At 39.8% G+C, this 25,429-nt stretch overlaps 2 protein-coding genes across 7 annotated transcripts in view; one reads left to right on the forward strand and one right to left on the reverse strand.

Moving 5' to 3' along the window:
- Positions 1-17,423, reverse strand: part of fip1l1a (FIP1 like 1a (S. cerevisiae)) — a 72,053-nt gene extending 54,630 nt beyond the window's left edge. Inside the window, exons 1-8 of one of the 3 annotated variants that reach the window (XM_052045641.1) lie at positions 15,953-17,423; positions 15,717-15,762; positions 10,912-10,975; positions 6,773-6,879; positions 4,096-4,154; positions 2,782-2,892; positions 2,347-2,477; positions 115-224 (exon numbers count right to left, since the gene is read on the reverse strand). In XM_052045641.1, the coding sequence (XP_051901601.1) occupies positions 115-224; positions 2,347-2,477; positions 2,782-2,892; positions 4,096-4,154; positions 6,773-6,879; positions 10,912-10,975; positions 15,717-15,762; positions 15,953-16,040 (716 nt within the window). In that variant the 5' untranslated portion in view covers positions 16,041-17,423. The remainder of the gene's footprint in view (positions 1-114; positions 225-2,346; positions 2,478-2,781; positions 2,893-4,095; positions 4,155-6,772; positions 6,880-10,911; positions 10,976-15,716; positions 15,763-15,952) is intronic. The other 2 variants (XM_052045632.1, XM_052045624.1) reach the window with 2 other exon arrangements.
- A 2,430-nt stretch (positions 17,424-19,853) lies between these two features.
- The window catches only part of scfd2 (sec1 family domain containing 2), a 200,879-nt gene continuing 195,303 nt past the window's right edge, over positions 19,854-25,429 (forward strand). For 2 of the 4 annotated variants that reach the window (XR_007957998.1, XR_007957997.1), the window contains exon 1: positions 19,854-21,848. Coding sequence is in view for 2 of the 4 variants with exons in the window: in XM_052036370.1 (XP_051892330.1) it covers positions 20,822-21,848 (1,027 nt within the window). In the remaining 2 variants the exon portion in view is untranslated. The remainder of the gene's footprint in view (positions 21,849-25,429) is intronic. The other 2 variants (XM_052036370.1, XM_052036362.1) reach the window with 2 other exon arrangements.

A 25,429-nucleotide genomic window follows, 5' to 3' on the forward strand; every position in this document is an offset into this window, starting at 1 on the left:
GTGGATTTGGAGCCAAAATTTCACCGTTCTATTCCACTGTATTACAAAAACAGCAACAACTATTAGAAGAAATGGAAATATTTCCAGTGGACCTGCATTTGTTTATTTTCTAACCTGTTGGGTGGAGGTCCTGCTCTGAAACGATTTGGAGGAGAAGGGAAATCCATCTTGGGGGGTGGTATCTCTGGTTCTTTCTCAGGATTTCCAGTTCTACCCTGCTGTACCTGAAAAAATTTAAGTTTCAATAATAATACAAAATTTCAAGCACATTTCCCACTTGTAATAACAGGAATATCAGTATCAATGTGATTTCTCTGGCATACAAAGTCTAAGTTAACCAAGGACAAAAGGTTTTTTCTATAAACACCATCATAATATTCCATGGCTGCTCAGAAAAGAGCTGATTTATATATGAAAACATTTCAGAAAACAAAAGGCACTCTAGTGCTTACTATAGGAAAAGCACAAACTTTAAATTATAATATTGAGCATTTAGCAAGCTTTAAATTTCTGATAAACAATACTGTATGGAAATTAAAACAATTTCAATTCTTCTAAAACACCAGATATGCTTGTTTCCTTCCATCTCCTGCAACTTTTGCTTCCCTGTTTTCCAATACACACAATGTAATATACTTAAAACATGAAAAGCACTGAAGCAAAAAAGAGTAAGCAATATCCCTGCAAGATCTATCAAAATTACAAGTGGAGAATTTCAGAATTATATTTTAAGAAAGAAACTCTTCCAAGGCTAAAGGACAATAAAACAAAAAGCGGCTTGTTGAAAATTATAGAATGAAGTAGATGATGTCTCCAGGAAAGCATGGTTACACACCCGAATACAAAAAAGCTGAGCAAACAGTAAATTCATTATAATATTTTGGCTAATGTTTATGGATTTAGATAATGAGCCTTTGGAATTAAACAATTTAGAAGCTTCCGTTGCCTAAAAAGGGGAGATAGAAACAAGGCAATTGCAGAGTATCAAGTTTACTCCTTGCAGTTGAAACCTTGGACTTCCACTTCCATTACGAGTCAGCTGACTATGATTTTTTAACATCCTTATTCTACAGGACTGAGTTGAAAATTAGATACTGAGCACTTGGACAAGCATGAACCGATCAAATGGCTGTGTCTTTTTAATTTAGCAGATCTTTTCAGTGATCTTCATTGTGCAAGGTGAAAGTGTCGAATGCTGTTAATACAAATTTGTGGAAAGTTCTTGATTAAGTTTTACTCGCAGCCTCAAGTCAGCCTTGTAATATGGGCTGCTAGTTACTTGAAACAGAAGATAGGGCAAGGATAAAGAGAAAGTTATGGCAAGATCAATTTTGCTTTCCAGAGACTGATATACATAGCAAGGTGAAAGTAATGGTTTGGGTCAAGGAACACAGCACTAAAAGTCCAAGACTGTGAATGATACTAAGTTAACAAAAGTGGAGTGAGTAAAAGTTGACAGATAAAGTTCAAAATGAAGAAGTATGACGTCAACCAGTTCAGATCTGAAAGAGTATTACCCTAATGGTGAGGGATGGAAAATGGACAAGACGAAAGAAATTTAGGCCATGTCCATTGTTGCTAAAAGCTGGTGCTCAAAAGCTAACCACATAATAGCCTTCATCTCTAAGCAGTTAGAAGACCCAAGTGAGGAACTGGTGCTTCCGTTTTAGAGTCTTCATCAGAACCCATCTGGTCAAATGCTTTCATTCAGGGTGAATGATGCATTTAGAAAGGGTAGAACAGAGGTTTACCCAGAATGACACTTGGAGCTCAATAGTTAAATTATCAGGACAAGTTCCATAGAATAGGAAATCCTTCTGACCTGCTGAACTTTGAGCATTTATTTCATAAATTAGGCTTTTATTTCTTCAATTATATAAACAAAAATAAGGGGCCATATAACAAGTTCTTAAGATATTTAAACTACTTGACATGATGAATAAAAGAAAAGCATCAAGTGAAGGAATCCAAAACAAGGGACCATGAGTTGAAAATTAGAGCTAGACCACTGAGGAATCAGAAAGTACTTTTCCTTACAAAGAAACTTAGAACTACCCCCACCCCCACAAGCCGTGGATCCAGTGTCAATTAAGATCTTCAACCAATGATGAGTAAATTTTTGTTAAGTAACAACATTAAAAGATATACAGTAATAACTGAAAAATGCTGAGATACAAATCTATCACAATCCTTTGGTAATACTATTATTGGAGGCTTGTCAGAGAGATGAGGTGGAGTACAGTTGGGTATGAATGCTTTGAATATGTGATTATCCATATTTTAATAATTTGTGAAAAGCACTGTCACATTGTAGATTACAATTCAAACATTTCACTAAACACTTACTGTAATTCGATTCGTAGTTGAGGCAAGAGGAAGAGGTTCAAGACCCATCCTCAGTCTTTTTTGTTTCTCACAGTAGGCTTTCCAGGTCTCCTCATTGAAACCATAATTGAAATAATCAGAAAGATCAGCACCTTAAATAAAGATATAACTGCATGAGAAAACCAATGCCAAAATAACACTTGAATATCCAATGACTATTTTTCCTCCCACATTCACCAATTTTCTGAGCTGCACAGATACGTAGCGGTCATTATAGTAGACGACAATGAGATTTGTTTTATGTTTTAGGAATTTCTTAAAGAATGACATTTTTCTGGATGTGATAAAGAAACTCAAGATATAGTTAACAAAAGCATAGAAATGGCTTTTAAATTAATGATCAAATTTAAATAGCCAACTAGTGAGAGGGTCATTTGCTAACAGAATATATTATACCTGGTTTTCTCCAAGGTTTATCTTCAAAAGAATCCAAGTCTATTTCTAATGTTGGGATCCCATTGATGTCACCAGGTGCATCAAGGTCAACTCCCTTTCCAGCTTTTGTTCCTAGGAAATAAAAACTCAAGGTTAGCAGTTGGCTACAATATTTTCCACGACCATAGCAAGATACAAAAACATTTCAAACCTTGATATTTCTAAAGTTGGAGTACTCATTTAGTACAATTGATACAAAGAAAAACAAGTTTAAAACAAATTTATTCAAAAACTAACACAGACATACCCACAAAGTAACTTGGTGGCCTTAAGTACACAAGTTGTTGAATGCCAGAAGACAAAGACTGAATAGTCATAAGCCCCATTTTTACTGTATATTTAAAACAAAAATCACATCCCAAAGAGTTCATCTTACCTTTCAAAACTGAACACATTACCATCAGTCTCATACACAAACTAACTAAGGAAGAATGTATCCAAGTCTAAAGCATTTATCTGCCAGATTGTTGGAGTTCCAGAAAACGCAAAAAATAGTGCCTGCTTACTTTGTACCAAGGACTACTTTCAGGGTTGTAAATTTCCAAAAGCTAGCCACTAGTTCAAGAACTGACAGCACACAAAATGTAAATGATACTCAAACATTTTGTAGCCATTGTGAAGCAGTCAGACAATTTAAATACAGACAAAATTAATCAAACTTCGACCAGCTACCAATTTATTTTCATAGACCAAAATAATCAAAAGATGGCAATTGGAGATTTCTTGCTATAGTTTATAGACCAGGGATAGATCTACTACGATTACAAATCCAACTAACTATTGCATTAAGTTCCCATTGTGCAACAGGTTTTCTTTTCTGCCAGTCTTCTATGATAGAATCTTTTGATGAAAATACTCTTCCTCCTTTAACATACTGGAACTCATTGATTACAATTTTCTGGTTATTCTAACTCTAATGTTCCCAGTTACTTTATGATTACACTCAAGACTCTACCGTGACTCAAAGTTATTGTTTTACAAATGCTAATGAAATCAAAAAAGTATATTCTAATGAAGTAGTTTCAGGTTCAAAACTGAAATACTTACTTGAACTATAAATTTCCATTTAGAATAAAGCATCATTTAATTTTGCAACATGGTCACAAGTAAGAAATGGGGAAAGGTGATGGTATGTATGTCTCCACTGAGTGGTGTAGAATGGGAAAAGGAGGACATTTGCCACTCCATCCTAGAACAGTGATTGGCAGCCAGTTTGTATCTTGGACTCAAGCAGTCAAATAGATCATGAAAAATATAACAGATAAGATTTCTTACCTGATCCATAAAGTCTACCTGAAGACTTGATATTGAGATTTACAGGTGTTACGCCGTAGCTTTTGGACAGAAAGTATACTTTAAATTAGGACAAAAAATTCTCATGATATGCAGCTCACTTGTCAATTCGACATTCTTTCTTTAACTTCGTCAAAAAAAATTAATTTCACATTTTACATGACCCAGGCCATAAACTGGAACCATCATTATCCATTTATGAACTTCAACATAGTTTCCATTTAAAGTAACACAACCTGAACTTGCAGTACTCAAACTTATTGCCAAGAAACAAGAGGAAGATAGCTTGGAGAACATCAGTTGTTACTCATCCACATAAAAAGGTCACATTGAATAATAATTGGAAAGATTATTTGGGAACCTTGGATTATAAGATTATTATAAATTCAATCAAAAAGGAAAAAAGGAAGCATATGTAAGGTTTAGGAAGCTGAAACCAGACAATGCCTTTGAAGTACATAAAGGAAACAGGAAATAATTTAAATAAGGAATTAGGAGGGCTAAAAGGGGCCATGAAGTGTCCTTGGCAAATAAGATCAAGAGAATCCCAAGATACTTTATACATATATTAGGAGCTAGAGGATAGCTAGGGAAAGGATAGGTCCACAGGACAAAGGAGGGAATTTGTGTGTGGAGCCAGAAGTGGGTAAGGTCCAAGATAAGTACTTTGCATGGGTATTCACCAAAGAGAGAGACATTCTTCAACACGTCAATCTCAAGGAGGAAGTGCTGTTGGTTGTCTTGAAAAACATTAAGGTGGATAAGTCCCCAGAGTCTGCTAGAATCTATCCCAGGATACTGAGGGGAGCAAGGGAGGAGATTGGCAGGGCCTTGACAAAAGATCCTTGTATCCTCTTCAGCCACAGAAGAATAGCTAATATTGTTCTTTCATTTAAGAGCAATAGGGATAATGCAGGAAATTATAGGTCAGTGAGCCTCACATCAGTGGTAGGGACATTACTGTTGACTCTAGGGGCCTGGATTTACTCACATTTGGAAAAGCATGGACAGAGATAATCAGCATGGCTTTGTTTGGATTTGTTTTTTTTTTGAAGAGGTGACAGACAATTCAGGAGGAGTGGACAGATGTTTTTCTGACTGGAGGTCTGTGACCAGTGGTGGAGTGAGTGAGATATAGCAAGGAAGGTTGTTAAAGGATACAGGAGGATATAGATTCAATTGGAAATTTGGGGGGTGGGGGAGGGAAGAAATGTCAAGTGGAGTTTAATCCAGATGAATGTCAGGTGATGTATTTTGGGAGATCAAGTGCAAGAAGAAAGTACAGTTAGTGGCAGGACCCTTAAGAGCATTGATGTAGAGGGACCTTGGGGTCCATTCCATAGCTCCCCGCAAGTGTCAACGCAAATGGATAGGGTGGTAAAGGCAGCATATGGAATGCCTGCCTTCAGTCAGGCCACTGAGTATAAAAGTTTGTAAGTTATGTTGCAGCTGTACAAAACTTAGTACAGCAACCAAACTGCACATGACGATAAAAGGATGTGCAAGCTTTGCAGAGGGTGCAGAAGAGGTTCACCAGGAAGCTGCCTGGACTGGAGCGGAGTGTATTAGGTACGAAAAGATTGGAACATCAGAGACTGAGGGGATGATCTAACAGAAGTATATAAAATTATGAGAGATCTAGACAGTCGGAATTTTGTTTCTCCATCTAGAATGGAAATTTGAAATACTAGAGGGCATAAATTTAAGGTGAGTTGGGGAAAGTTTACAGGAGATTTGTGAGGAAGTTTTTTTTAAATGCACACACTCATACAGAGTGTGGAAGCTGCCTGGAATGCACGAAAGTAAGAGATGGGAGAAACAGATACGATAGCAACGTTTAAGAAGCATTAAGATAGACACGTGAACAGGCAAGGAATAGAGGGATTTGAACACATGCAGGCAGATGGGATTATTTATTGTTGGTGCAGACGTTGTGCGCTGAAGGATCTGTTCCGATGCTATACTGTTCTATGGGAATCAACCCTCCTTAATCAATGTGGCCTACGTGCATGTCCAAAAACACAGCAACCTTATTGACTCTTAACAGAAATGGTCTTGCAAAATTCTATGCTACATGAGTTGCAGTGGGTCACCACAATCACAAAAAGCAATTAAAGGTGGTCAATACCTTTGGCCAGAATTGCCCAAATCCTGTCTATAAATAAAAAGGTATAGTCATATCAACACCATTATCACAACTGAAGTACAAGAGCAGCAATGTTATGGGAGCACCCACACATTGTCCAAACTATACACCATGCCTATTTGAAGAAAGGTCAAAGCTGAGTTAATATTATGGAATTTTCCATCAAGAATCAATGTGAGAACACTAATATACAACAACTCAACAGTTCAAGGGGAAAAATCACCAACACAGCTTCTCAGAATATATGGGTAAGAAATATTACCGTTGTCATCAATGTCCTACAAATATTCCAATGATCAAATCAAATGAAATGCTGAAGAGCAAGAACGTCAAAGGACAGAAGAGCTTCATACGTACTTTTTAAAAGTTGTACTTGCAGCTCTGCAATTGGAATTATACTTCAAAATAACAAATAATGGTAAAGCTAACCAATGAAAACTAATATTGCATTTTCCTTCTCAAGTTATACAAACAATGGAACATTTACAAATGTACCGAAGCACAGGAACTTACGTGTACTGCGGTGCTCCAGTTTTTATGTCACCAATGGTGACTTGAACATCATCATCATCGTCATCACTATCACTGTCACTTTCATCCTCCCCCTCAGCTGCAGGATTCTAAAGAATGAGAGAACAATTATGTTTTACAACTAGACTGAACAGCAAGCCTATACTTTTACTCCATGAAACAGCTGCTCTCCTGTTACAACCCTGTGTTGGAAGCGGAATAAAAATCTCACCAAAATGTACAAAGTGTGATGCCCTTGTGTTTTGCAGTTCAGTTTTAAAGCTTCAGCCATACTACACTTACTGACCAACTCACAATTCTATAGACCTGCTAACGTAATACTGAATATGGACATAAACAAGAGTTCCTTAATCTAATGATAACTATTTTGCAAAGGTAACTGAACAATTATTGATTAAGATACAAAAGTTTCCTACTCAGATAATAATATTTTAGGGATTTTCTAAGTCTATCAATTTCCAGAACGTACAAGGTCAATTTGCTACTTTGTTTCTGATCTTTAGGGATAGTAGCTGTGCAAGTACTGTAATAGAATTCACACAATTTGGATGTAACCAAGGACCTTTAACTTAGCAAAGTATCAGAAGTTGTTTAAGAGCCATTAGCAAACAAATTCTGAACTAATCCACATGCATGAAGTAGGATTTGGACAAAAAGCCAAACCTGTGAAAATCACATTGTTTGAGGATGATTTTGAGATAGGGAGAGGGGCAAAGCAAAATCAGGTATGGAGAATGAGAATCTGAAAAATCCTGGCAATGCCAAATCAGGGGCCAACATGCATAAACTAGGTGCTCCTGGTAAAGCCAGGTGTTGTTTGAAATAGAGGCCAGCCAAATCTGCCACAGACAAGTCCAGAAGTAAAATTTGCATGGATGAGGGGATTCAGCACCAGATCAGCTGAGATACAGGCAAAGACTGCTTCGCAGTTATAGATTTTCTGTCATAATCATGATCTAGCCAAAAAATTGACCACAAGAGTACAATCCGTAAACTTCAAAGTTACATCACATTGTTCCAGGAGAGTAACACTATATTTTAAGCGATAGTTCACATGTGAAAATTGGTGGTCTTAGTAAAGTCACGTGTATTCTTTTGATGTGATTTTTAAATTCAGCCATCCCACTGTAGCTGTGAAATATACAATGCTGATAATGAATCTCCTTAATGGAATTGTTCTGTTCTCTAATATTATCTTGGTGATTAAAAGTTAAGTCAATACATCTCACAATATTAGAAACAATGTCAAAATTGGATTCTGTGAATGCATTTCCTCCCCCCAAATACACAAGTACTCCCTTCAATGATTTGTAGATTAAATTGATTATTTATCATTTAGCATTAAATTTCATTTGATCCTATCATGAAATTACAGGGAAGATCAGAGAATATCCAAAAAGTCATACAGTCACGGAAACAAGTCTTTTGGCCCACTGAATCCACTTTGACCAAAGTTAGAGCCCATGGGATCCAGGGCAGGCTAGCAAATTGGATCCAAAACTGGCTTGGTACGAGGAGGTAGAGGTAGAGGTTGATGGTGAAGGGTTGCTTTTCTGATTGGAGGTCTGTGAGCAGTAGTGTACCACAAGGATCAGTGCTGGATTTCTTGATGTTTGTGATATACATTAATGACTTTGATGTGAATGTATGAGGTATGATAAGTAAGTTTGCAGATGATAAATAAGATTAGTGGTGTTGTAGATAATAAGGGAGGCTGTTTATGGCTACAGCACGATATAGATCAGCTGGAAGGGTGGGTGGAGCAATGGCAAATTTAATCCTGACAAATGTGAGGTGAAACACTTTGGGAAGTCAAACAAGGGGAGGATGTACACTGTAAATGGAAGGGTCCTAGGACTGGTAGGGACTGTTGATGAAGAGAGGGATCTTGGGGTATAAGTCCAGAGATCCATGAAAGTATCAGCACAGTTTGATAAGGTAGTGAAGGGGTATGGGATGCTTGCCTTCACTGGCTGTGGCATAGAATACAAGAGCTTGGACATTATGTCACAGCCTTAAAAATCATTGGTTGGGCCGCACTTGCAGTATTGTGCAGAGTCTGGTCACCATTCTATAGGAAGGATGTGAATGCACTGGGGAAGGAACAGAGGAGATTCACCATGATGTTGCCTAGATTGGAGCATGACAGCTACAAGGAGAGACTGGATAGGCTGGGTATGTTTCCCCTGGAGCAGAGGCAGCCTAGGGGTGTCCTAATAGAGGTATACAAAATTATGAGGGGGATAGATCTTCCCATGATGGGGGTGTGAAAAACAATAAGAGATAGGTTTAAGGGGAGAGGTAGAGAGGTTCAGAGGGGATCTGAAGAGTAATTTCCACCCACCCCTCCCCACCAAGAGGGTGGTTAAAGTCTGGAATGTGCTGCCCAAAGTGGTGGTGGAGTCAAATACTCTCATGACACTTAAGCATCATTGAGACAAGTACTTGAATCGTCAAGGAATAGAAGGCTATGGACCTAATGTGGATAAATAAGATCAGTATAAATAGGTACAATGGGGAGCAAGGACTCTCCATTGATGAAATGAAGGGCTGTTTCTGCACTGTGCAACTTTATGACACCCATTTACACTAATATTAATTAATCCCATTTTATTCTCCCCACATTCTTATCAACCTGCCCCAAGCACAAGGGGCAATTTACAATAGCCAATTAACATATCAACTTGCACATCTTTGGAATGCAGAAGGAAACTGGAGCACCTGGATGAAAACCACTCGGTCCAAGGGAGACTAGACAGTGCTGGAGGTCAGGGCTGAAACTGGGTAACTGAGGTAGCAACTCTGTGAGCTACACAATTGTGGTGAGAGAGAGATTCAACTTATTTTTAAATACTAGTGGTAAAACAGACAACAGATCCACAGTCCAATTAGTCTCATAATAAATCAGTGTAAAAATATAAAAATCATTAACTAGGGATAAAACTGGGGCTTATTGGCACAAAAGCCAACACTTTGCAATTACCATGGATTCAGAACAAGATCCAAAGCCTAAAACCTTTAACTTCCTTGAGAAGGAGCAACTTATGGACTGTGGAAAATAATGTGGTGAACTTCGACTTCCAATTGACAAAGCATAATATGAAATGTTCTTAGTTATATCCAGATACATGGGGCTACGGAGATAATTCTGGGAGTTGATAAATTAGCTGAGGGATAGAAAATACAATGTACTTCATAGGAAAATTAACATCTGATGAGTTGGGGGAAGTGTTTTTTTTGGGGGGTGGGTGCTGGCACCCAGTGACCAATACTGATCCAAATCCAAAAAGTAGAAAATTCTGGTAACATTGCTGTGCTGAGTGGCACAGAGGTGCAGCTAGTAGCGTTACTGCTTCATAATACCAGAGACTCGAGTCCAATCCTGACTTCAGGTGCTGTTTAAGAGAAGTTTGCATGTTTTCCCTGTGACTACGTGGGTTTCCTCAGGACGCTCTGGTTTCCTTTCATATCCCAAATATGTCTGGGTCAGTAGATTAGTTGGCCACTGCAAATTGCTCCTAGTGTATAGGTGAATGGTAGAATCTGGAGGTGGAGGGGGAAAAGTTGATAGATTATAGGATGAATGGGATTAACATAGGATAGTGTAAATGGGTGATTGATGGTTGGCAAGGACTCGGTGGGCTGAGAGGCCTGTTTCCATGCTGCAGCTCTACGACTTGACTCAGCAGATCAGTAAGCATTCATGGAAAGATAATCCAAGTTAACATACTTCATGGAAGATCATTTTTAACTCCACAGCCCTGAGAGTTTTACCTTTTGAAGTCTAGTTAAACTTTGAAATTCATTTTAAAGTAACTTCCACCTCAATCCCATCTGTGGAATTTGCATCATATTGAGAGCGACTGAATGATAGACAAAAAAAAAATGCAGATTCCCACTGGAACATTACGTACTTCAAAAAGTCAATTGACAAGATGAATAGCATTAGCTTCTCTTAAAAAAAACCTTGAAGTTAATCACATTCCTCTTCCTATTTAAAACCACACTCATCTGCCACACACCTCAGTCTTTTCTTCCCTTGAAGTCACAATGTTTATTGGTCTAATTTGTTCGATCTAATTCAATAATCATCACTTCAAAAACGTCAATTTGAAACTTACCATTTTCACCACACCATTCCCTCTAGTTTCTTCTACAGCAGCAGTTGGAGCTGGTGCTTCAGTGCTAAAAAAAGAATGTTTCACACTAAAAAGCAATCTTTAAAACCAAGCCAAAATAACAAATTCAACTAAGTTTTAGAAATCAAAATATTTGGTACAATGAAAATTGGCAAAGTAATTCTAAATTGAACATCAAATTACATACTTTTGAATGGGTTACTTCATTTCTTTCAGAATAATATAGGCTTCAATTGAACATGTTATCGCTAAGGGAATGTGTAATATTGAATTAGGCACCTCTGGACCGTCATCTTGCACACAGAAAAATATTAGTCATACAGCTCAAGTGCTGCAAAAGCTTTTTTTTAAAACAACAAAATCTTAATTATATGGTCAAGCTTCAAAGTATCTTGGAATGCCTTGCTTAAAATTAATGAATAATAAAAACAAGATATTGCTAAAACTCAAAAAGTAGAATCTCACTTCTCTATGAGTTTTAATCTTGCCTAAAGTAAATTCAGGGACCAACTTTCCAACTTTTCTATCCAACTATATTTCAAGTGGCTTATCCATGGGTCAACACTCTTAACTTAACCAGGACAAAGCAGTCCTCTTGATTAGCACCCCATCCATTATCCTCCACAATATCCGCTGATATTATTCACCTAGGACACTCTGCCAACCCCTCCCAGATCCGCAACCTCTATCACCAAGGGAAACAAACACATGGGAGCATTATTTTTTTTGCACATTTCAATGGCAGTTGCACACATTGAAACACATTGCTATTCCTCATCACTGCTGGGTCTACATCTGGAATTCCTGACCCAATAGCATGGAAGGAGTAGCTTTATTAGAGGAAATGGAATGGTTGAATAAGATGACTCATCACAACTTTCTCAAGGACAATAAATGCTGGCCTTGCCAGGAAAAGCTCACATCCCAAAAAATGATTAAGAAATAAATAAAAGGCTGTACATTAAACATCGACTTCGGAAGCTTATTTACACTGATATTTCAATGCAGCATTGTGTGGCAAGTCCCATCTGCCAGTTCAAGTGAACACAGAAATTCCCAAGGCATTATTTGAAGCGTTGTCTTGACCAATGTTCCTCCTTCACCCAAATATGCAGAAGACACTTATTAAGTCACTGACCTCACTGTTGCCTTGTGTTTTCCACATGCCATAGATAACGCAATTCAAAATTAATTCAGTGATGTCAAGAATTACTTAAGAACCAAAAGGACATATGATGCAACTTATAAAGTTTATTTTCTTTAAAATTATGATACACAGTATTTGCACATACTTAACCCAATTACTGATAGAGATTAATTTTATCTTGTCAAGCAGCTGCTATTTCAAAAGGAGGTTGAAATAACAAATTCTGATAGTAACCTCCTCCACCAAATTTAAATTCATGCCAATGAAAAATATGCAAAAGCAAAATGATCCTTGGAGTGTACATGATTCACACTGCTCTAGTCTGTAAAAAAAAAAGTTTTTTTTTCTTTTAATCAACACCCAACAATATACATGCACAAAGGTAATGGGTAAACAGGTGATGCGAGTTATGATAAACACAGGAAAAGTAGTGGATGAACCAAAGCCGATGAAAGGTGGAAGATGTGAGGCTGGCCAAGAAAACATTAAATTGTGGCTTGACTTAATAAGAGGTTGGAGTATCTTCTGATCATGTCAAATTCTCAAGCTTCCCAAAATGCTTTTTTGAAGACAAATATACACAACATTCATGCATTTAATAGGAAGCAAATAAAGAACATACTAGACATCATGTCCTTCTATGCAGCCTTTTCTGTATTTATACCCTAGTCTGCTGCTGGACATTTTGTTGTGTCATAATTTGCTACTGGACAATGAAAGGTTTGTCAACCATGTTATTTCTCACTTAATTCAAACACCAGCAGTGGGAGATAGAGGAACAGATACGTAGACAGATCATGGAAAGATGTGAAAGCAACAGGGTTGTTGTCGTGGATGATTTCAATTTCCCAATATTGAATCAGACTTCTTTAGTGCCAGAGGCTGAGAGAAGGAAGGAATTGTTAGATGTGTCCAGGATGGTTTCTTGAAACAGTACATAGGAAGGGGCCATACAAGACTTTATATTGGAAAATGAGCCTGGCCAGGTGATTGGAGTTTCAGTGGGAGAACATTTTGGGAAGAGGGATCTTAACTCCATGAGTTTTAAGATAGGACAAGGATAAGATGGGACCTTGACAGGAAAGTGCTAAGTTGGGGGAGGGGGTGGAAAGAGGGGAGAAGGCTAATTATAACAGTATTAGGTCGGAATTGGGAGAGCAGATTGGGAGCAGCTGTTTTTGGGCAAATCCACATCTGACATGAGGGAATTATTTAAAGGTCAGCTGGTTAGAATTCAGGACCAACATGTTCCTGTAGGACGAAAAACAAAGATGACAAGGGATGTTGTAAATTTAGTCAAAAAGAAAAAGGAAGGATGTGCAAGGTTTAGGAAGACAAAATTAGACAGGGCCCTTGAGGAAGCAAGGAAGAACTTAAACAGGAAATCAGGAGAGCTAAAAGGACCCATGAAATGTCCTTGGCCAGTAGGATTAATAAAATCCCATGGCATTTTATACATACAGGCAACCCCCATGTTACAACTGGGTGGTGGGTGGGCTTACATTCCTAGAAGCAATCTATATTGTGATTTTCTTGTAATGCAAAGCCATGTCATCTGCACATGCATTAAGAGATGAGAGATGAAAAAAATATTTAATTTTCTCAAATAAATTTCATAAGAGGGAATTTTTATTTTGTATCCAAGATTTTTTGGCAGCAATTTGTGAATTCTGTAAAGGTGATTTTCTGTTACCCCACCATTTTAACACAGGGATCACATGTACAAAAAAAAAGGTAGCCAGGGAAATGGTAGGGCCACTCAAGGACAAAGGTGGGAATTTATGCCTGGAGCCAGAGGAAGTGGACAAGAGTACTTTGCATCCGTATTCAGGAAGGAGGAGGACATGGAGAATAGCAAGATCAAGGAGGGGCATGTTGAAATTCTATGGCATGCTTCTATTAAGAAGGTGGTGGTGTTGTGTCTATTGGAGAATATTAAGGTGACAAATCCCCAGGACCTAACGGGATTCATCCCAGGTTATTGAGGGAAGCAGGAGTTGAGAATGCTGGGTCCTTGACAGAGATCTTGGCATTTCTTTAGCCACAGGTGAGGTCCCAGAGGACTGGAGAATAGCCAATGTAGTTCCTTTAAGGACAATAGGGATAATCCAGAAAATTTAAGGCTAGTGAGTATTGGGGAAATTACTGATTAATTAATACTGGCCAAGACAATAATCAAAGTGCTATCAATGTACCTTCAAGTAACTTGGGCCTGAAATTCCAAAATTTCCATTTCAAACCTTTGTGGCTTTCTCAATCCTATCTCTTTGACCATAGTTATTGTGATTTTTTTTTCTAATATTTCCTGAAATGACTTGGTCAAACCTTGATAATGCTAGTTGAAAGCATTATTTTGCATTTTACTGCCTTGATGCAAGGTAAATGCAAGTTGCCACTTGTCTGTTCATGGAATTCATTATATACTGAGTCAAAATCAGGGAATTACAAATGACTGGATGAATATGTCTCAATTACACTTTTGGATCGGTGCTTCCTAAAACAGATCCAAGCCAGACAGCTCCTCTATTCAGTTATTGCCATGCCTTCAGCTAAGCTCACATTGAGCTACAGAAAGGGGAATTAAGCAACAATGGGAAAGTGACAGCACCAACAAGGTTAAGATTCCTGTGACTAATCACAAAGCTGAAAAGTACACAAACGAAGACATAGTATGGCTTGGCAGTGACTCAGTGTTTGGGCTGATTCTGGCAATACAGAATACATATTGCAGCTTGGCCCAAATCTGGGAAGCAAAAAACAACTAAGAAGATGTATGCTTAAAATCAGCATTAGAATCAAGTATAATTCCTGAACCATCAGGTTGCTTAAATCAGGCAGCAATGTGATGTAATTATATACAGCTGGTTACAGGCTGCAGAAACTTCAAATTCGGGCTCTTCTGCTGGTTTGCTTGACCAGTCATTATATGGACAAGGTCTTAGATACCAATTACACTTAAGGTTCAATACACTTCACAAGAAGTGCCCGGATCTGTGGCTCATGATCATAGACTTGCACCCCACATCCTGCTGGAAAACAACAATTGCTATGGCTGTTGTGGCTCACGTGGAATTTGAAGTCCTCATTGCAGCTGACTCTCATGCTCATTTTATTCCCTGCAGATTGTGTTGGAATCTCTTCCCAAATTTGGGGATCTTTGTAGAATGCTAGATTCCACAAATTGTGATCTTGAGCAGCTGCCACTCGGTTGTCAATTTTGATGTCCAGTACTAAGATCTCTTTTAGATCCCTTTGAAGCAATGTGCGCACCCAATTGGCCTTTTCCCCAAAGGCTAATTTTCCCCACTGAGGATCTCTTTGAAATTCTTCTTCCATTCATCCAGTGAATATGCTCAAATCATTGTTTTAGTTTACAAAGCCAAAGAAGATACCGACGTGCAATCTCCAAAACATTGATAAACATGTTCCCTAGACTACTGGGCCTTTGGAAACAAACATAAACATTGATAATACCAGATCCATTTTTGAACAGGATTCACATAGAACGATGTTCCTTAAAAATTACCTTCTCATATTGCCAAACAAAAAAGAAGCACCTAGATGAGAAACATGCTGAAAACGGAAAAACACCCGACCGCAGGCCCCAGACCCTGCCGAGAATCGGGAATAAACTGCTCACCTGTCAACGGCCGCTTCCTCCTCCTGTTTATTGGGGTCGTTTTCATCTGCAAGCAGAAGAGCCATCGGTTAAAAGGATCAAAAGGAGGGAGACGGCGGTGCCCAGCCGGCCGGCGTGAGTGAGACGGGGTAGGCCCGAGTCGGGCCACGGTCCGGGCGAGGGCGGGTTACTCCCCTACTCTGCCGCCTCGTTATAACCGCCGGCGGTGAGCAGGCCCCGGGCTTCGCCTCTCCTACCTCCGTACAGCCAGTGCTCCTCGTCCTCGCCGGCCGCCGTATTGCCCGCGCCGGCCTCCTTCGGTGCGCTCTCCGCCTCCGCTGACATGGCCGTGCTGTCGCTGCTGCTGCCCCGGGTAGTGATCGCCGCCGCCAGCCTCCGCTCCCTCCTCTGCAAACGCGCAGGTTCCCTCCGACACTGACCTTTAACGGAGGAAACGCAACACCGGCGCGGCGACCCCTCACCCGGAAGTGAGTGCGGGCTTCGCGGCTGGGAGTCGGGTTCGTCAGGGATGGAGATACTGCCGGCATCGACCCGCGTTCGTGTAACACTCTCCCCATCTGAATGCGTGAGCTTCTGTCATGAATGCCTTCCACCTTCCTGATGAAGGCCAGTCCTCATTGAAGGGTCTCGGCCCGAAACGTCGACTGTCCATTTCCCTCCATGGATGCTGCCTGACCTGCTGAGTTCCTCCAGCATTTTCTGTGTTGCTCCAGATTTCCAGCATCTGCAGAATCTCCTGTGTCTGCCTTTTATCATCTTCGTGGTCGGAGGACTATTTGCTTCTATTCCAGTTCTGTGGGTTCTAGGGTGACCGATGAGGCTAGGGTGGGACCCATGGGTGCAGAAAGTCTCTGAGGGGATGGGCATTTTCAAAGTGGATGCACTCCTTCTGCTATTTATTCTGAACTTCTGTGTGCATTGTAAGGATGAACGCAAGATTCCCAATCCCATCTCCAATGCCCCATTTTGAGTCTTCATGGGTCAGGAATTCCCATGTTGGGGATGTTAATTTTTTTTCCCAGGAGATTTTAAGAATGTACTTGAACCTTTTGTGTTTATCCACTTGATAATCCCTTGCCATGGTGGAGTTTGGAATAGAGTGTTTGCTCCAGTGTTCTTGTGTTCGGCATCCAAGTAATGCAGCCTATCCAGTGAAACCTGAATGTAATTAGAACTGTGATGCTGGGGATGTAGGCTTGGGAGAGGACTCTGACATTGGTTTGCATATCCTGTCAGTAGTATATTCTAGTGAGAAAGAACAACAAAAATAATATGCAAAAGTATATAAAAAGGAAGAGGGCAGCAAAAGTAAATATTAGTCCCTTAGAGGATGAAATTGGGAAATAGAATCTTTGCCATTTCTCTAAATATTTTGGCTCCATCTTCACAGTAGAAAACACAAATAACATTAGATAATAATGAATAATAAAGGGATTATGGAGATGGAGGAACTTAAAACGATCTCTATAATTAGTAAAAATGTACTAAGTCCCCTGGACCTGATGGCCTGGACCCTTGGGTCTTAAAAAAAGGTAACTGTAGAGACAATGGATACATGGGTTATAAGCTGTCAACATTTCCTGGATTCTGGAGAAGCCCCAAAAGATTGGAAAATTGCAAGGAAAGGATGGAAACAGAAAGCAGAAAACTGTACACTAGTTAGTCTAGCATCTTCCTTAGGGGAAAAAAGCTGGAATCCATTATCAAGGGCATAACAGCAGGACATTTAGAACATCATAAGACAATCAAGTCAGAATCAGAATGTGATTTGTTATCACTGACATAAGACATGAAATGTGTTGTTTTGCGGTAGCAGTACAGTGCAAAGGCATCAAAATCTACAAATTACAGAAATAAATAAATATTGCAAAAAAAACCATAGTAGCGTCCATGGGTTAATGGATCATTCAGAAATCTGATGGCGGAGAGGAGGAAGCTGTTCCTGAATCGTTGAGTTTGGGTCTTCAGTCTCCTCTACGTTCTCCCTGATGGTAGTAATGAGAAGAGGGCATGTCTCAGATGGTGAGGATCCTTAATGATGGATGCCTCCTTCTTGAGGCACCGCCTCTTGAAGACATCTTCGATGGTGGAGGGGGTTGTGCCCCTGATAGAACTGGCTGAGCCTATACTCTTCTGTAACCTCTTGTGATTCTGTGTATTGGAGGCTCCATACCAGGCTGTGATGCAGCCAGTCAGAATGCTCTCCACCGTACATCTGTAGAAATTTGTAAGAGTGTTTGGTGACGTGCCAAATCTCCTCAAGCTTCAATTGAAGTAGAGCCACTGGCATGCCTTCTTTGTGATTGCATCAATGTGTTGAGCCCAGGATAGATCCTCTGAGATGTTGATACCCAGGAACTTGAAGCTGCTCACCCTTTCCATCGTTGACCCCTCAATGAGGACTGGTGTGTGTTCTCCTGACTTCCCGTTCCCAAAGCCCACAATCAGTTCCATGGTGTCAACATAGTTTTATTAAAGGAAAATCATGTTTAACAAATCACAAGATCACAAGACAAGGGAGCAGAAGCAGGCCATTCGGCCCATCGAGTCTGCTCCAAGGAAAAGGGAAAAAGAAATGGGGTGGGAAAAAAAGAAAAGAGAAAAAAAAACTATTCTAATCCCATTTTCCAGCCTTATCCCCATATCCCTTGATACCCTGACTATTTAGATATCTGTCTATCTCCTCCTTGAACACCCCCATCTGCTGATGTTCTTTGGGGATGCAACATACAGGGCAGATAAAGGCGAACAAGTAGGTTTGGTGTATATTGATTTCCAGAAGGTCTTTGATAAAGTGATACATAAAAGACTACTACACAAGAATAAAAAAATAGAGTAATGGAAGAACTCAATGGGTCGCCTTGTCCGTGGAGATAAAAGGTGTTAATTGACGTTTTAGGTCGAAACCCTGCATTGGGATGGCATCAACTGCACAAGAATGCATGGTGTTGGTGGTAATAGCAAAGACAAAGGATTGGCTGTCGCATAGAAAATATGTCTGGGTTGGCAATCCATTATGACTGAGGTATCACAGAGATCAGTGCTAGGCCCTCTATAATCTCTAAACAATGTTAATCACTTTAATGAAATGACCAAGTGTTCAGTAGCGATATTTGCTGATGATACAAATGTAGATGGGATAGTGAGGTACAAGGAGAGCATAAAGGTCCTTCAAAGGATAAAGATAGGTCAAGTGAGTTGGCTGGAAGTTGGCAGATGGAACGTGGGAAAATATGAAGTTCATGTTGGAAGAATGAAAAAGCAACTCATTAGTTGAAGGGAATGAGATGACAAAATGCTGCAGTATAAAGAAATTTCCTAATAAATGTAATATAGAAAGTTAGTATGCAGATCCAACAAGCAATTTGGAAGAAAAAGAGGTAATCTTACTGAAATATGTAAGATTCTGAGAGAGCTTGACAGGGTGGATGCTAAGAGGATGTTTCCTCGAGTGGAAGGAACCTAGAATCAAGGGGCATACAAGCCCTCCCCAGCATCCGAATGTTACAAACAATTCACAAAAATGGAACGCTGCTGTAAGTTGGAGAGGACCTGTTGTCTTAGAATATGGAGTCACCTACTTAAGACAAATGGGGAGGAATTACTTCTCTCAAAAGGTTGAGAATCTTTGGCATCCTCTATCTCAAAGAGCTGTGGGGGTAAAGTTATTGAATACATTTCAAATGGAGATTAATAGACATTGAAACAAGAAATATCAAGGTGTCATTGAGGCCAAAATACAGTCAACTGTTATTGAGTAGCAGAGCAGGCTCAAGGGGCTGATTGGCTATTCCTGATCTTGTTTCTTATGTTCTTATATATGTTGTTAAGAAGTTGCATGGCAAGATTTCAAGGAAGAGTATAAGTGTCATTGCTGGTGTCTTTTGATTGAAATCAGAAAATCAGATTGATTATAATTACTGGGGTCTGTGATAGATTGGTGAAAATAAATTTTCTGCAATACTTATTGTTGGGCCACTGACTTACTTCGGTTCTATGAATGCACTGAGTTTAGTGGAACTATAATTTGTGGAAATGTATGTAATTTGTGGCCAATTTTATTGCCAGAGGACGTAAAGGGTGCCCTAGAACTACAGTGTTCATTTTTTAAATCTTGTGTTACATAGTAACAGTCAAATTTTAACATTATCATTTTAACATTAATAGTCAATACAAACATTTTTAATCCAAACAAAATTCCTACATATTGGTATAATTAGAACATAGAACTGTACAACACAGGAACAGGTCCTTTGGCCCATGACGTTGTGCCAAACTAATTAAGTTAATGACACCTAATTCCTTCTGCCTGCACATGGTACATATCCCTCCATTCTCTGCATGTGCATGTGCCTATCTGAGAACCTCTTAAATCCCTCCACTACCACCCCGGCAGTGCATTCCAGGCACCCACCACTCTCTGTGCAAAAAAACTTGCCCCGTATATCTTCTTTGAACTTACCCCCTGTCACTTTAAATGCATGCCCTCTAGTATTAGACATTTTGACCCTGGGGGTAAAGATACTGGCTGTCTACTCTATCTACGCCTCTCATAATTTTATAAATTTCTATCAGGTCTCCCCTCAGGCTCCGCTGCTCCAGAGAAAACAACCCTAGTTTGTCCAACCTCTCTTTATACCATGTGTCTTCTAATCCAGGCAGCACCCTGATAAACATCTTCTGCACCCTCACCATAGCCTCCACATTCCTTCCTAGGATGGGGCGAACAGAATTCAATGCAATACTCCAGATGCGGCCTAACCAGAGTTTTATAAATCTGCATCTTAACTTCCTGACTTTTGAACTCGTGCGACTAATAAAGGCAAGCATGCCATATACCTTCTTTACCACCTTATGGACTTGTACAGCTGAATAACTAATTCATTTCCCACAAAACTCCAATGCAACCCTAACACTACCTCTGACTGCTTTTCCTTTCTCTCGATCTTGCACTAGTGTTATGTTTATTTTATTTATTTTGCACACGTGTAAGCTATAAATAATTTGTTAATTTAAGTTTATTTTAACAAGTTTGCCCTAATCTTGTAATGCACTCTGCTGCTGCAAAAACCCAATTTTCATGGCATTTATACCCTGTGCAATGAATGCCTGTGGCAACAATAAACTTGAACTTGATGCAGTCCCACGAGGTTGTGAATGAACAGAACGCGTCAAATCCCGGGCCGTCATCAACCTGCGTCCGGATCTATCTGCGTCATCTTCGGCTGACGGTGCGTTGCTGTGTGTCCAGCTGCCTGTCGCTGTGCTCACGGAGCAGCCTGCGGTGGTTTTCGGACCCAGAAAGTATGAGCGATGGAGCCGGCGTGGGGCCGAAGTTCGTGGGGGTTGCCCACCACGTATGGGAGAAGGTGTGTGAGAAGGTTAAAAGGGCGGTGGTGTTCATGGACGCAGGGTGCGCCGAGAGCTTGCACTGGGTCGGCGGCATAAGGAAACTGCTCCAGGCCGGGGCCCTCAACGTCAAAGAATTCAGCTCCTTCGAAGCTGGAGCCCCGGAGCAAGTCAAGGCGGTATTCGTGGTGAGCACTTTGTTAAAGGGGCGCACAGCTGATATCATCCGCGACATCGTCACCCTAAGCTCCTTCCAGTACTGTGTGGTGATCACCGCCGTCAGCCACTCTGTCCACCTGCTTGCCAATAATGTGACTGCCGAACTGGAGCAGGAGCTGGTCTTCGAGCAGTTCGGGGAGTTGCTGTGCCAGTGGATGGGTAACCTGAATTATACGGGGGAGGTCATGCACCTGCCTATATTAATTGCACCCCTTGTTCCCCACCTGTTCATCACCACAGCCTATTCGTCCTTTTTTTCTTTTGTGCCTCAAGATCTGAGACTGCTCAATAACACCAGACCCGACAAAAAGAAGTTTGGAAGCCTGAATGACGTCGATTATTGTTCTTTGCCTTTTGAACTTCAAATACAAATCAGGTCATTGGTTTCATCCTTGAACTCTATGTTTGAACTGGTACAGCTCAAAGAGGAATGTTTTGCAGTTGGTCCTACCAGTAGAATAATTGCAGGAGAACTTGCTAATTATCCACAGGCAAAACAGAGAAGAAAAAATGCTCAACTTAAAGCATCTATTGTCTTTATAGATCGAACACTTGATCTCTCAGGTAAAACATGCCATGGTTCATCTACATTATTGTTTGTTTTACTATGTCATATTTTGGCTTGTTCCTTAATACATATAACTTGAAGTTAATGCTTACTATAACGTGAAATTGTTTTCAACTCTTTTTTGCATATTTTACTTTCCCAAATAAGACTGTTGTTGCATGTACAGTATGAAATTGAATGTCATTTATGACAGCAATAATTAGGCTAAAATTGTATAACTTTAATTCAGTGTAAAGGAAAAATGATCTTTTTTTCAGCATTTTTGAATAATTATTTGCTATTATTTTCCAATTATGGTCCTTGTTATATATCATCATGGTGCATGTCATTGTACTGCTCATTTCTATGGGCTTAATATTATTGGAAGATATACAAGGGCCATATACCAGGGTATACTGTCACCTTGGATGAAAACCATATACAGGGGATCATATAACTGGGTGTAATGTCATCTTGGATGAAAGCCATTGTTCCTCTACGTCACCTTGTGTGAGATTTGGTATGCTGGCAACTTTTAGCCATTAGGATTACTGTATATCTAACCCATACTTCAATACATTTAATGATTTTGGTCTCAGAAGTCTTTGTGGTAGAAAATTACACTGATTGATCACTGTTGGGTGAAGAAATATCTCCTCAGCTCAATCTTAAATCACTTACCCTGTAGGCTTTGTCTGTAACTTCTCCATCATCTGGAACATCATTCTAGGATCTAGTCTGTCCAGTCCTGTCAGTGTTTTAAAAGTTTCAATGAGGTCCCCTCTTATTCTTCTAAAATTCAGTGAGTACAAGCTCAAATGTCCAAATATCTCTTCATATGCCAGTCATGCTATTCCAGCAATCAGTCTGGTGAATCTTTAGTGCACTCCATAGTAAGAATATCCTTATCAGATATGGAGACCAAATCTGCACGCACAGTATGCTCCCACCGTCTTGTAATATTGTGGTAAGACATCCCCGTTCCTCTACTCAAATCCTCCTGCTATGAAGGTAAACATTTCATTTGCTTTCTTAACTGTCGATGGCACAAGAATACCCAAGCCTGGCAGTACCCTGCCTTTTTCTAATCTCTCGCCATTCAGATCATCTGCCTTCCTATTTTTGCCATCAAGGTAGATAACCTCACATTTATTAACATTATACTGCATTTGTCTACTTTGTCAATGTGCTTAAATCATTCTAGAACCTCTCTTCATCCTCCTCATGGATCATGCTTCCACCCAAAATTGTTATCGACAAACTTGGATATGTTACATTTAACTCCACCTGAATCAATAGACATTGTGGGTCCCAAGCACTGAACCTTGCACTACTCTGTTAGTCATCATCTGCCACTTGGAAAAGTATTTGTTTATTTCTACTCTTTATTTCCTGTCTGCCGACCAACTCTCTGTCAGCGACACAATATTGCCCCAACCCCATGTATTTTTATTTTGCACACTAATCTCATGTGGGATCTTGTCAAAGGCCTTCTGAAAGTCTAGAACAATGCATCCACTGGTTCTCCCCCATGCACTAAACTAGTTACATTCTCAAGAAAATTCCAGTAAATTTGTCAAACATGATCTTCCTTTTGCAAATCCCTACTGACTTTGGCCAATCCTGTCACAGTTTTACAAATGTTCTGCTGTTATGTCTTTCTAATGGACTAGCATTTTCAGGCATGACCATTGTCAGACGAATTGATCAATATTGCATTTTTCTTTCTTACTCTTTGGGATACAGACTTTCGAGCCCTGGGGATTTACTGGCCTTCCGTCCCATCAATTTCCCCAACACTGTTTTCCTACAAATACTGATTTCCTTTAGTTCCTTGCTCTCTGTCACTAGACCATGGGTTCCCTGGGAGGGAACACTTCTGGGAGGCTGTTTGTGCCTTGCTTTGTGATGATAGATCCAGAGGTTTTGTTCAGTTTCATGTGTGTTTATTTTTAATGATTTGTGTACCTATTTAAAACAACTTGAATTAAAATTAATATTTCAACAGCTCTTAAATTTGAATGCTCCTCTGGATCTTTCTTCTCTTTAACTTTCTTTTGACATTGCTCTCCCCAGTTGCATCCCTTGCAGTGTTTTCATGATCCCTTCTGATCTCTCCCCCTCTGATTCCTAATGATCACTCTTTGGCAGAACCTCAGTTCCATCCCGCTCCATCTCCCCCTTAAAGAATTGCAAGACTGACTTGGATGTTCATTTCTTCTGTCACTTTTACCTTCATGCACATTTTTGACTCTTGATGTTTGTGATGCACAGTAGGTCCTCCCCAGGTTATGGTAGGGTTCTGTTCCTGTGACCTGTTCATAACCAGAACAGTTTGTGTTGACAAGGGTGGTGCTGTTCTGGTTTGGTGATCTGACCTCTACCTTGCAGAGGCTGATTGTCGACTCTGAGGCACCTCTTCATACTTACTTGACCATCAGACCATTTACTCGCAGATAGTCATCAATCTCATTTCCTCTGGAGATCTTAACCCTTCACAGCCTCTAGCCTGTTGGTTTCTCAACCTTGCATAACTTGCTTCTATCTCCTCCCCAAGATCTTCAAGCAGGACCTTTTTGGGCAGACTCATTGTTTCTGGCTGCTCTTGCCTATTAAGCCTTCAGTCCCTTTCCTTAAACCTATGTCCTCTGGTTATAGACACTCTGCTAAGGAGGAAAGTTTCATTGATAACTAAAATTGCCTATGATTATTACACTACCTGATTTACCAGCATTATGTCTTGATTTATACTCTTCTACACTGCAACTGTTGTTGGGGGTACCACAAGTGACTTTGTACCCTTGCTATTTCATATCTCCTCCCACATACCTTAATCTTCTGAGCCAAAATGGATTATCTCTCCGTAATTTCCGCCACCTTCAATGTGTTTTCACTACAATTTTCTGCTCCCTTCCCTTTTCAGTATTCTGAAAGGACCATTCCCTTTGCTACTGCCTTGTTTACTCTTCCATTAAGACACACTTGTTTTCTCACTTTTCCAGTTGTGATAAAGGGTCATTGACCTGGACCATTGACTCTATTTCACTCTTCAGAGGTACTGCCTGACCTGAGTGCTTCTGGCACTTTGTTTTTGTTTAGAATTAAATATACGGTAATGTTAATCTTCTGGAAGATTCAAGCAGTACACCTCAGTTAATCATTGGTCATCGTTGCTTTGATTTGACAGTTTGTTTACTTTTTATTGTAAAGCTTTAGAATTCTTAATATAATTTTCTTGCTCACTGCAGAATGTTCAAGCTCAAGTTGCAGAATTAATGTGGGTTAGAAAACAAATTTAGGACTTTATAAATCTTTATCACTCAAGTTCTCATACCAAGGCATTTAAATTTGTTTAATGAAATCTAGACTGTGGATTTGTTGTATACCATTCCCCAACAATAAGGAATCTGGTAGAATCTGGAGATTTTTATTGGACCCTGGGACATCATCAGACCTTTTAAGTCCATTTTTGAGGTTCTGGTCCACTTCTCTCATTTTGTTAGTGTCCCAAGCCTGGTGCAATTTCTGTGGCTTTAGAAAGGGAATGGCAAAGAGCAGTTCTGATACATGTTTTGTCACGGAATGTAAGTTTGTACAT

The sequence above is a fragment of the Pristis pectinata genome, chromosome 2 (genome assembly GCF_009764475.1).
Source record: "Pristis pectinata isolate sPriPec2 chromosome 2, sPriPec2.1.pri, whole genome shotgun sequence".
In the NCBI taxonomy this organism is placed as follows: domain Eukaryota; kingdom Metazoa; phylum Chordata; class Chondrichthyes; order Rhinopristiformes; family Pristidae; genus Pristis; species Pristis pectinata.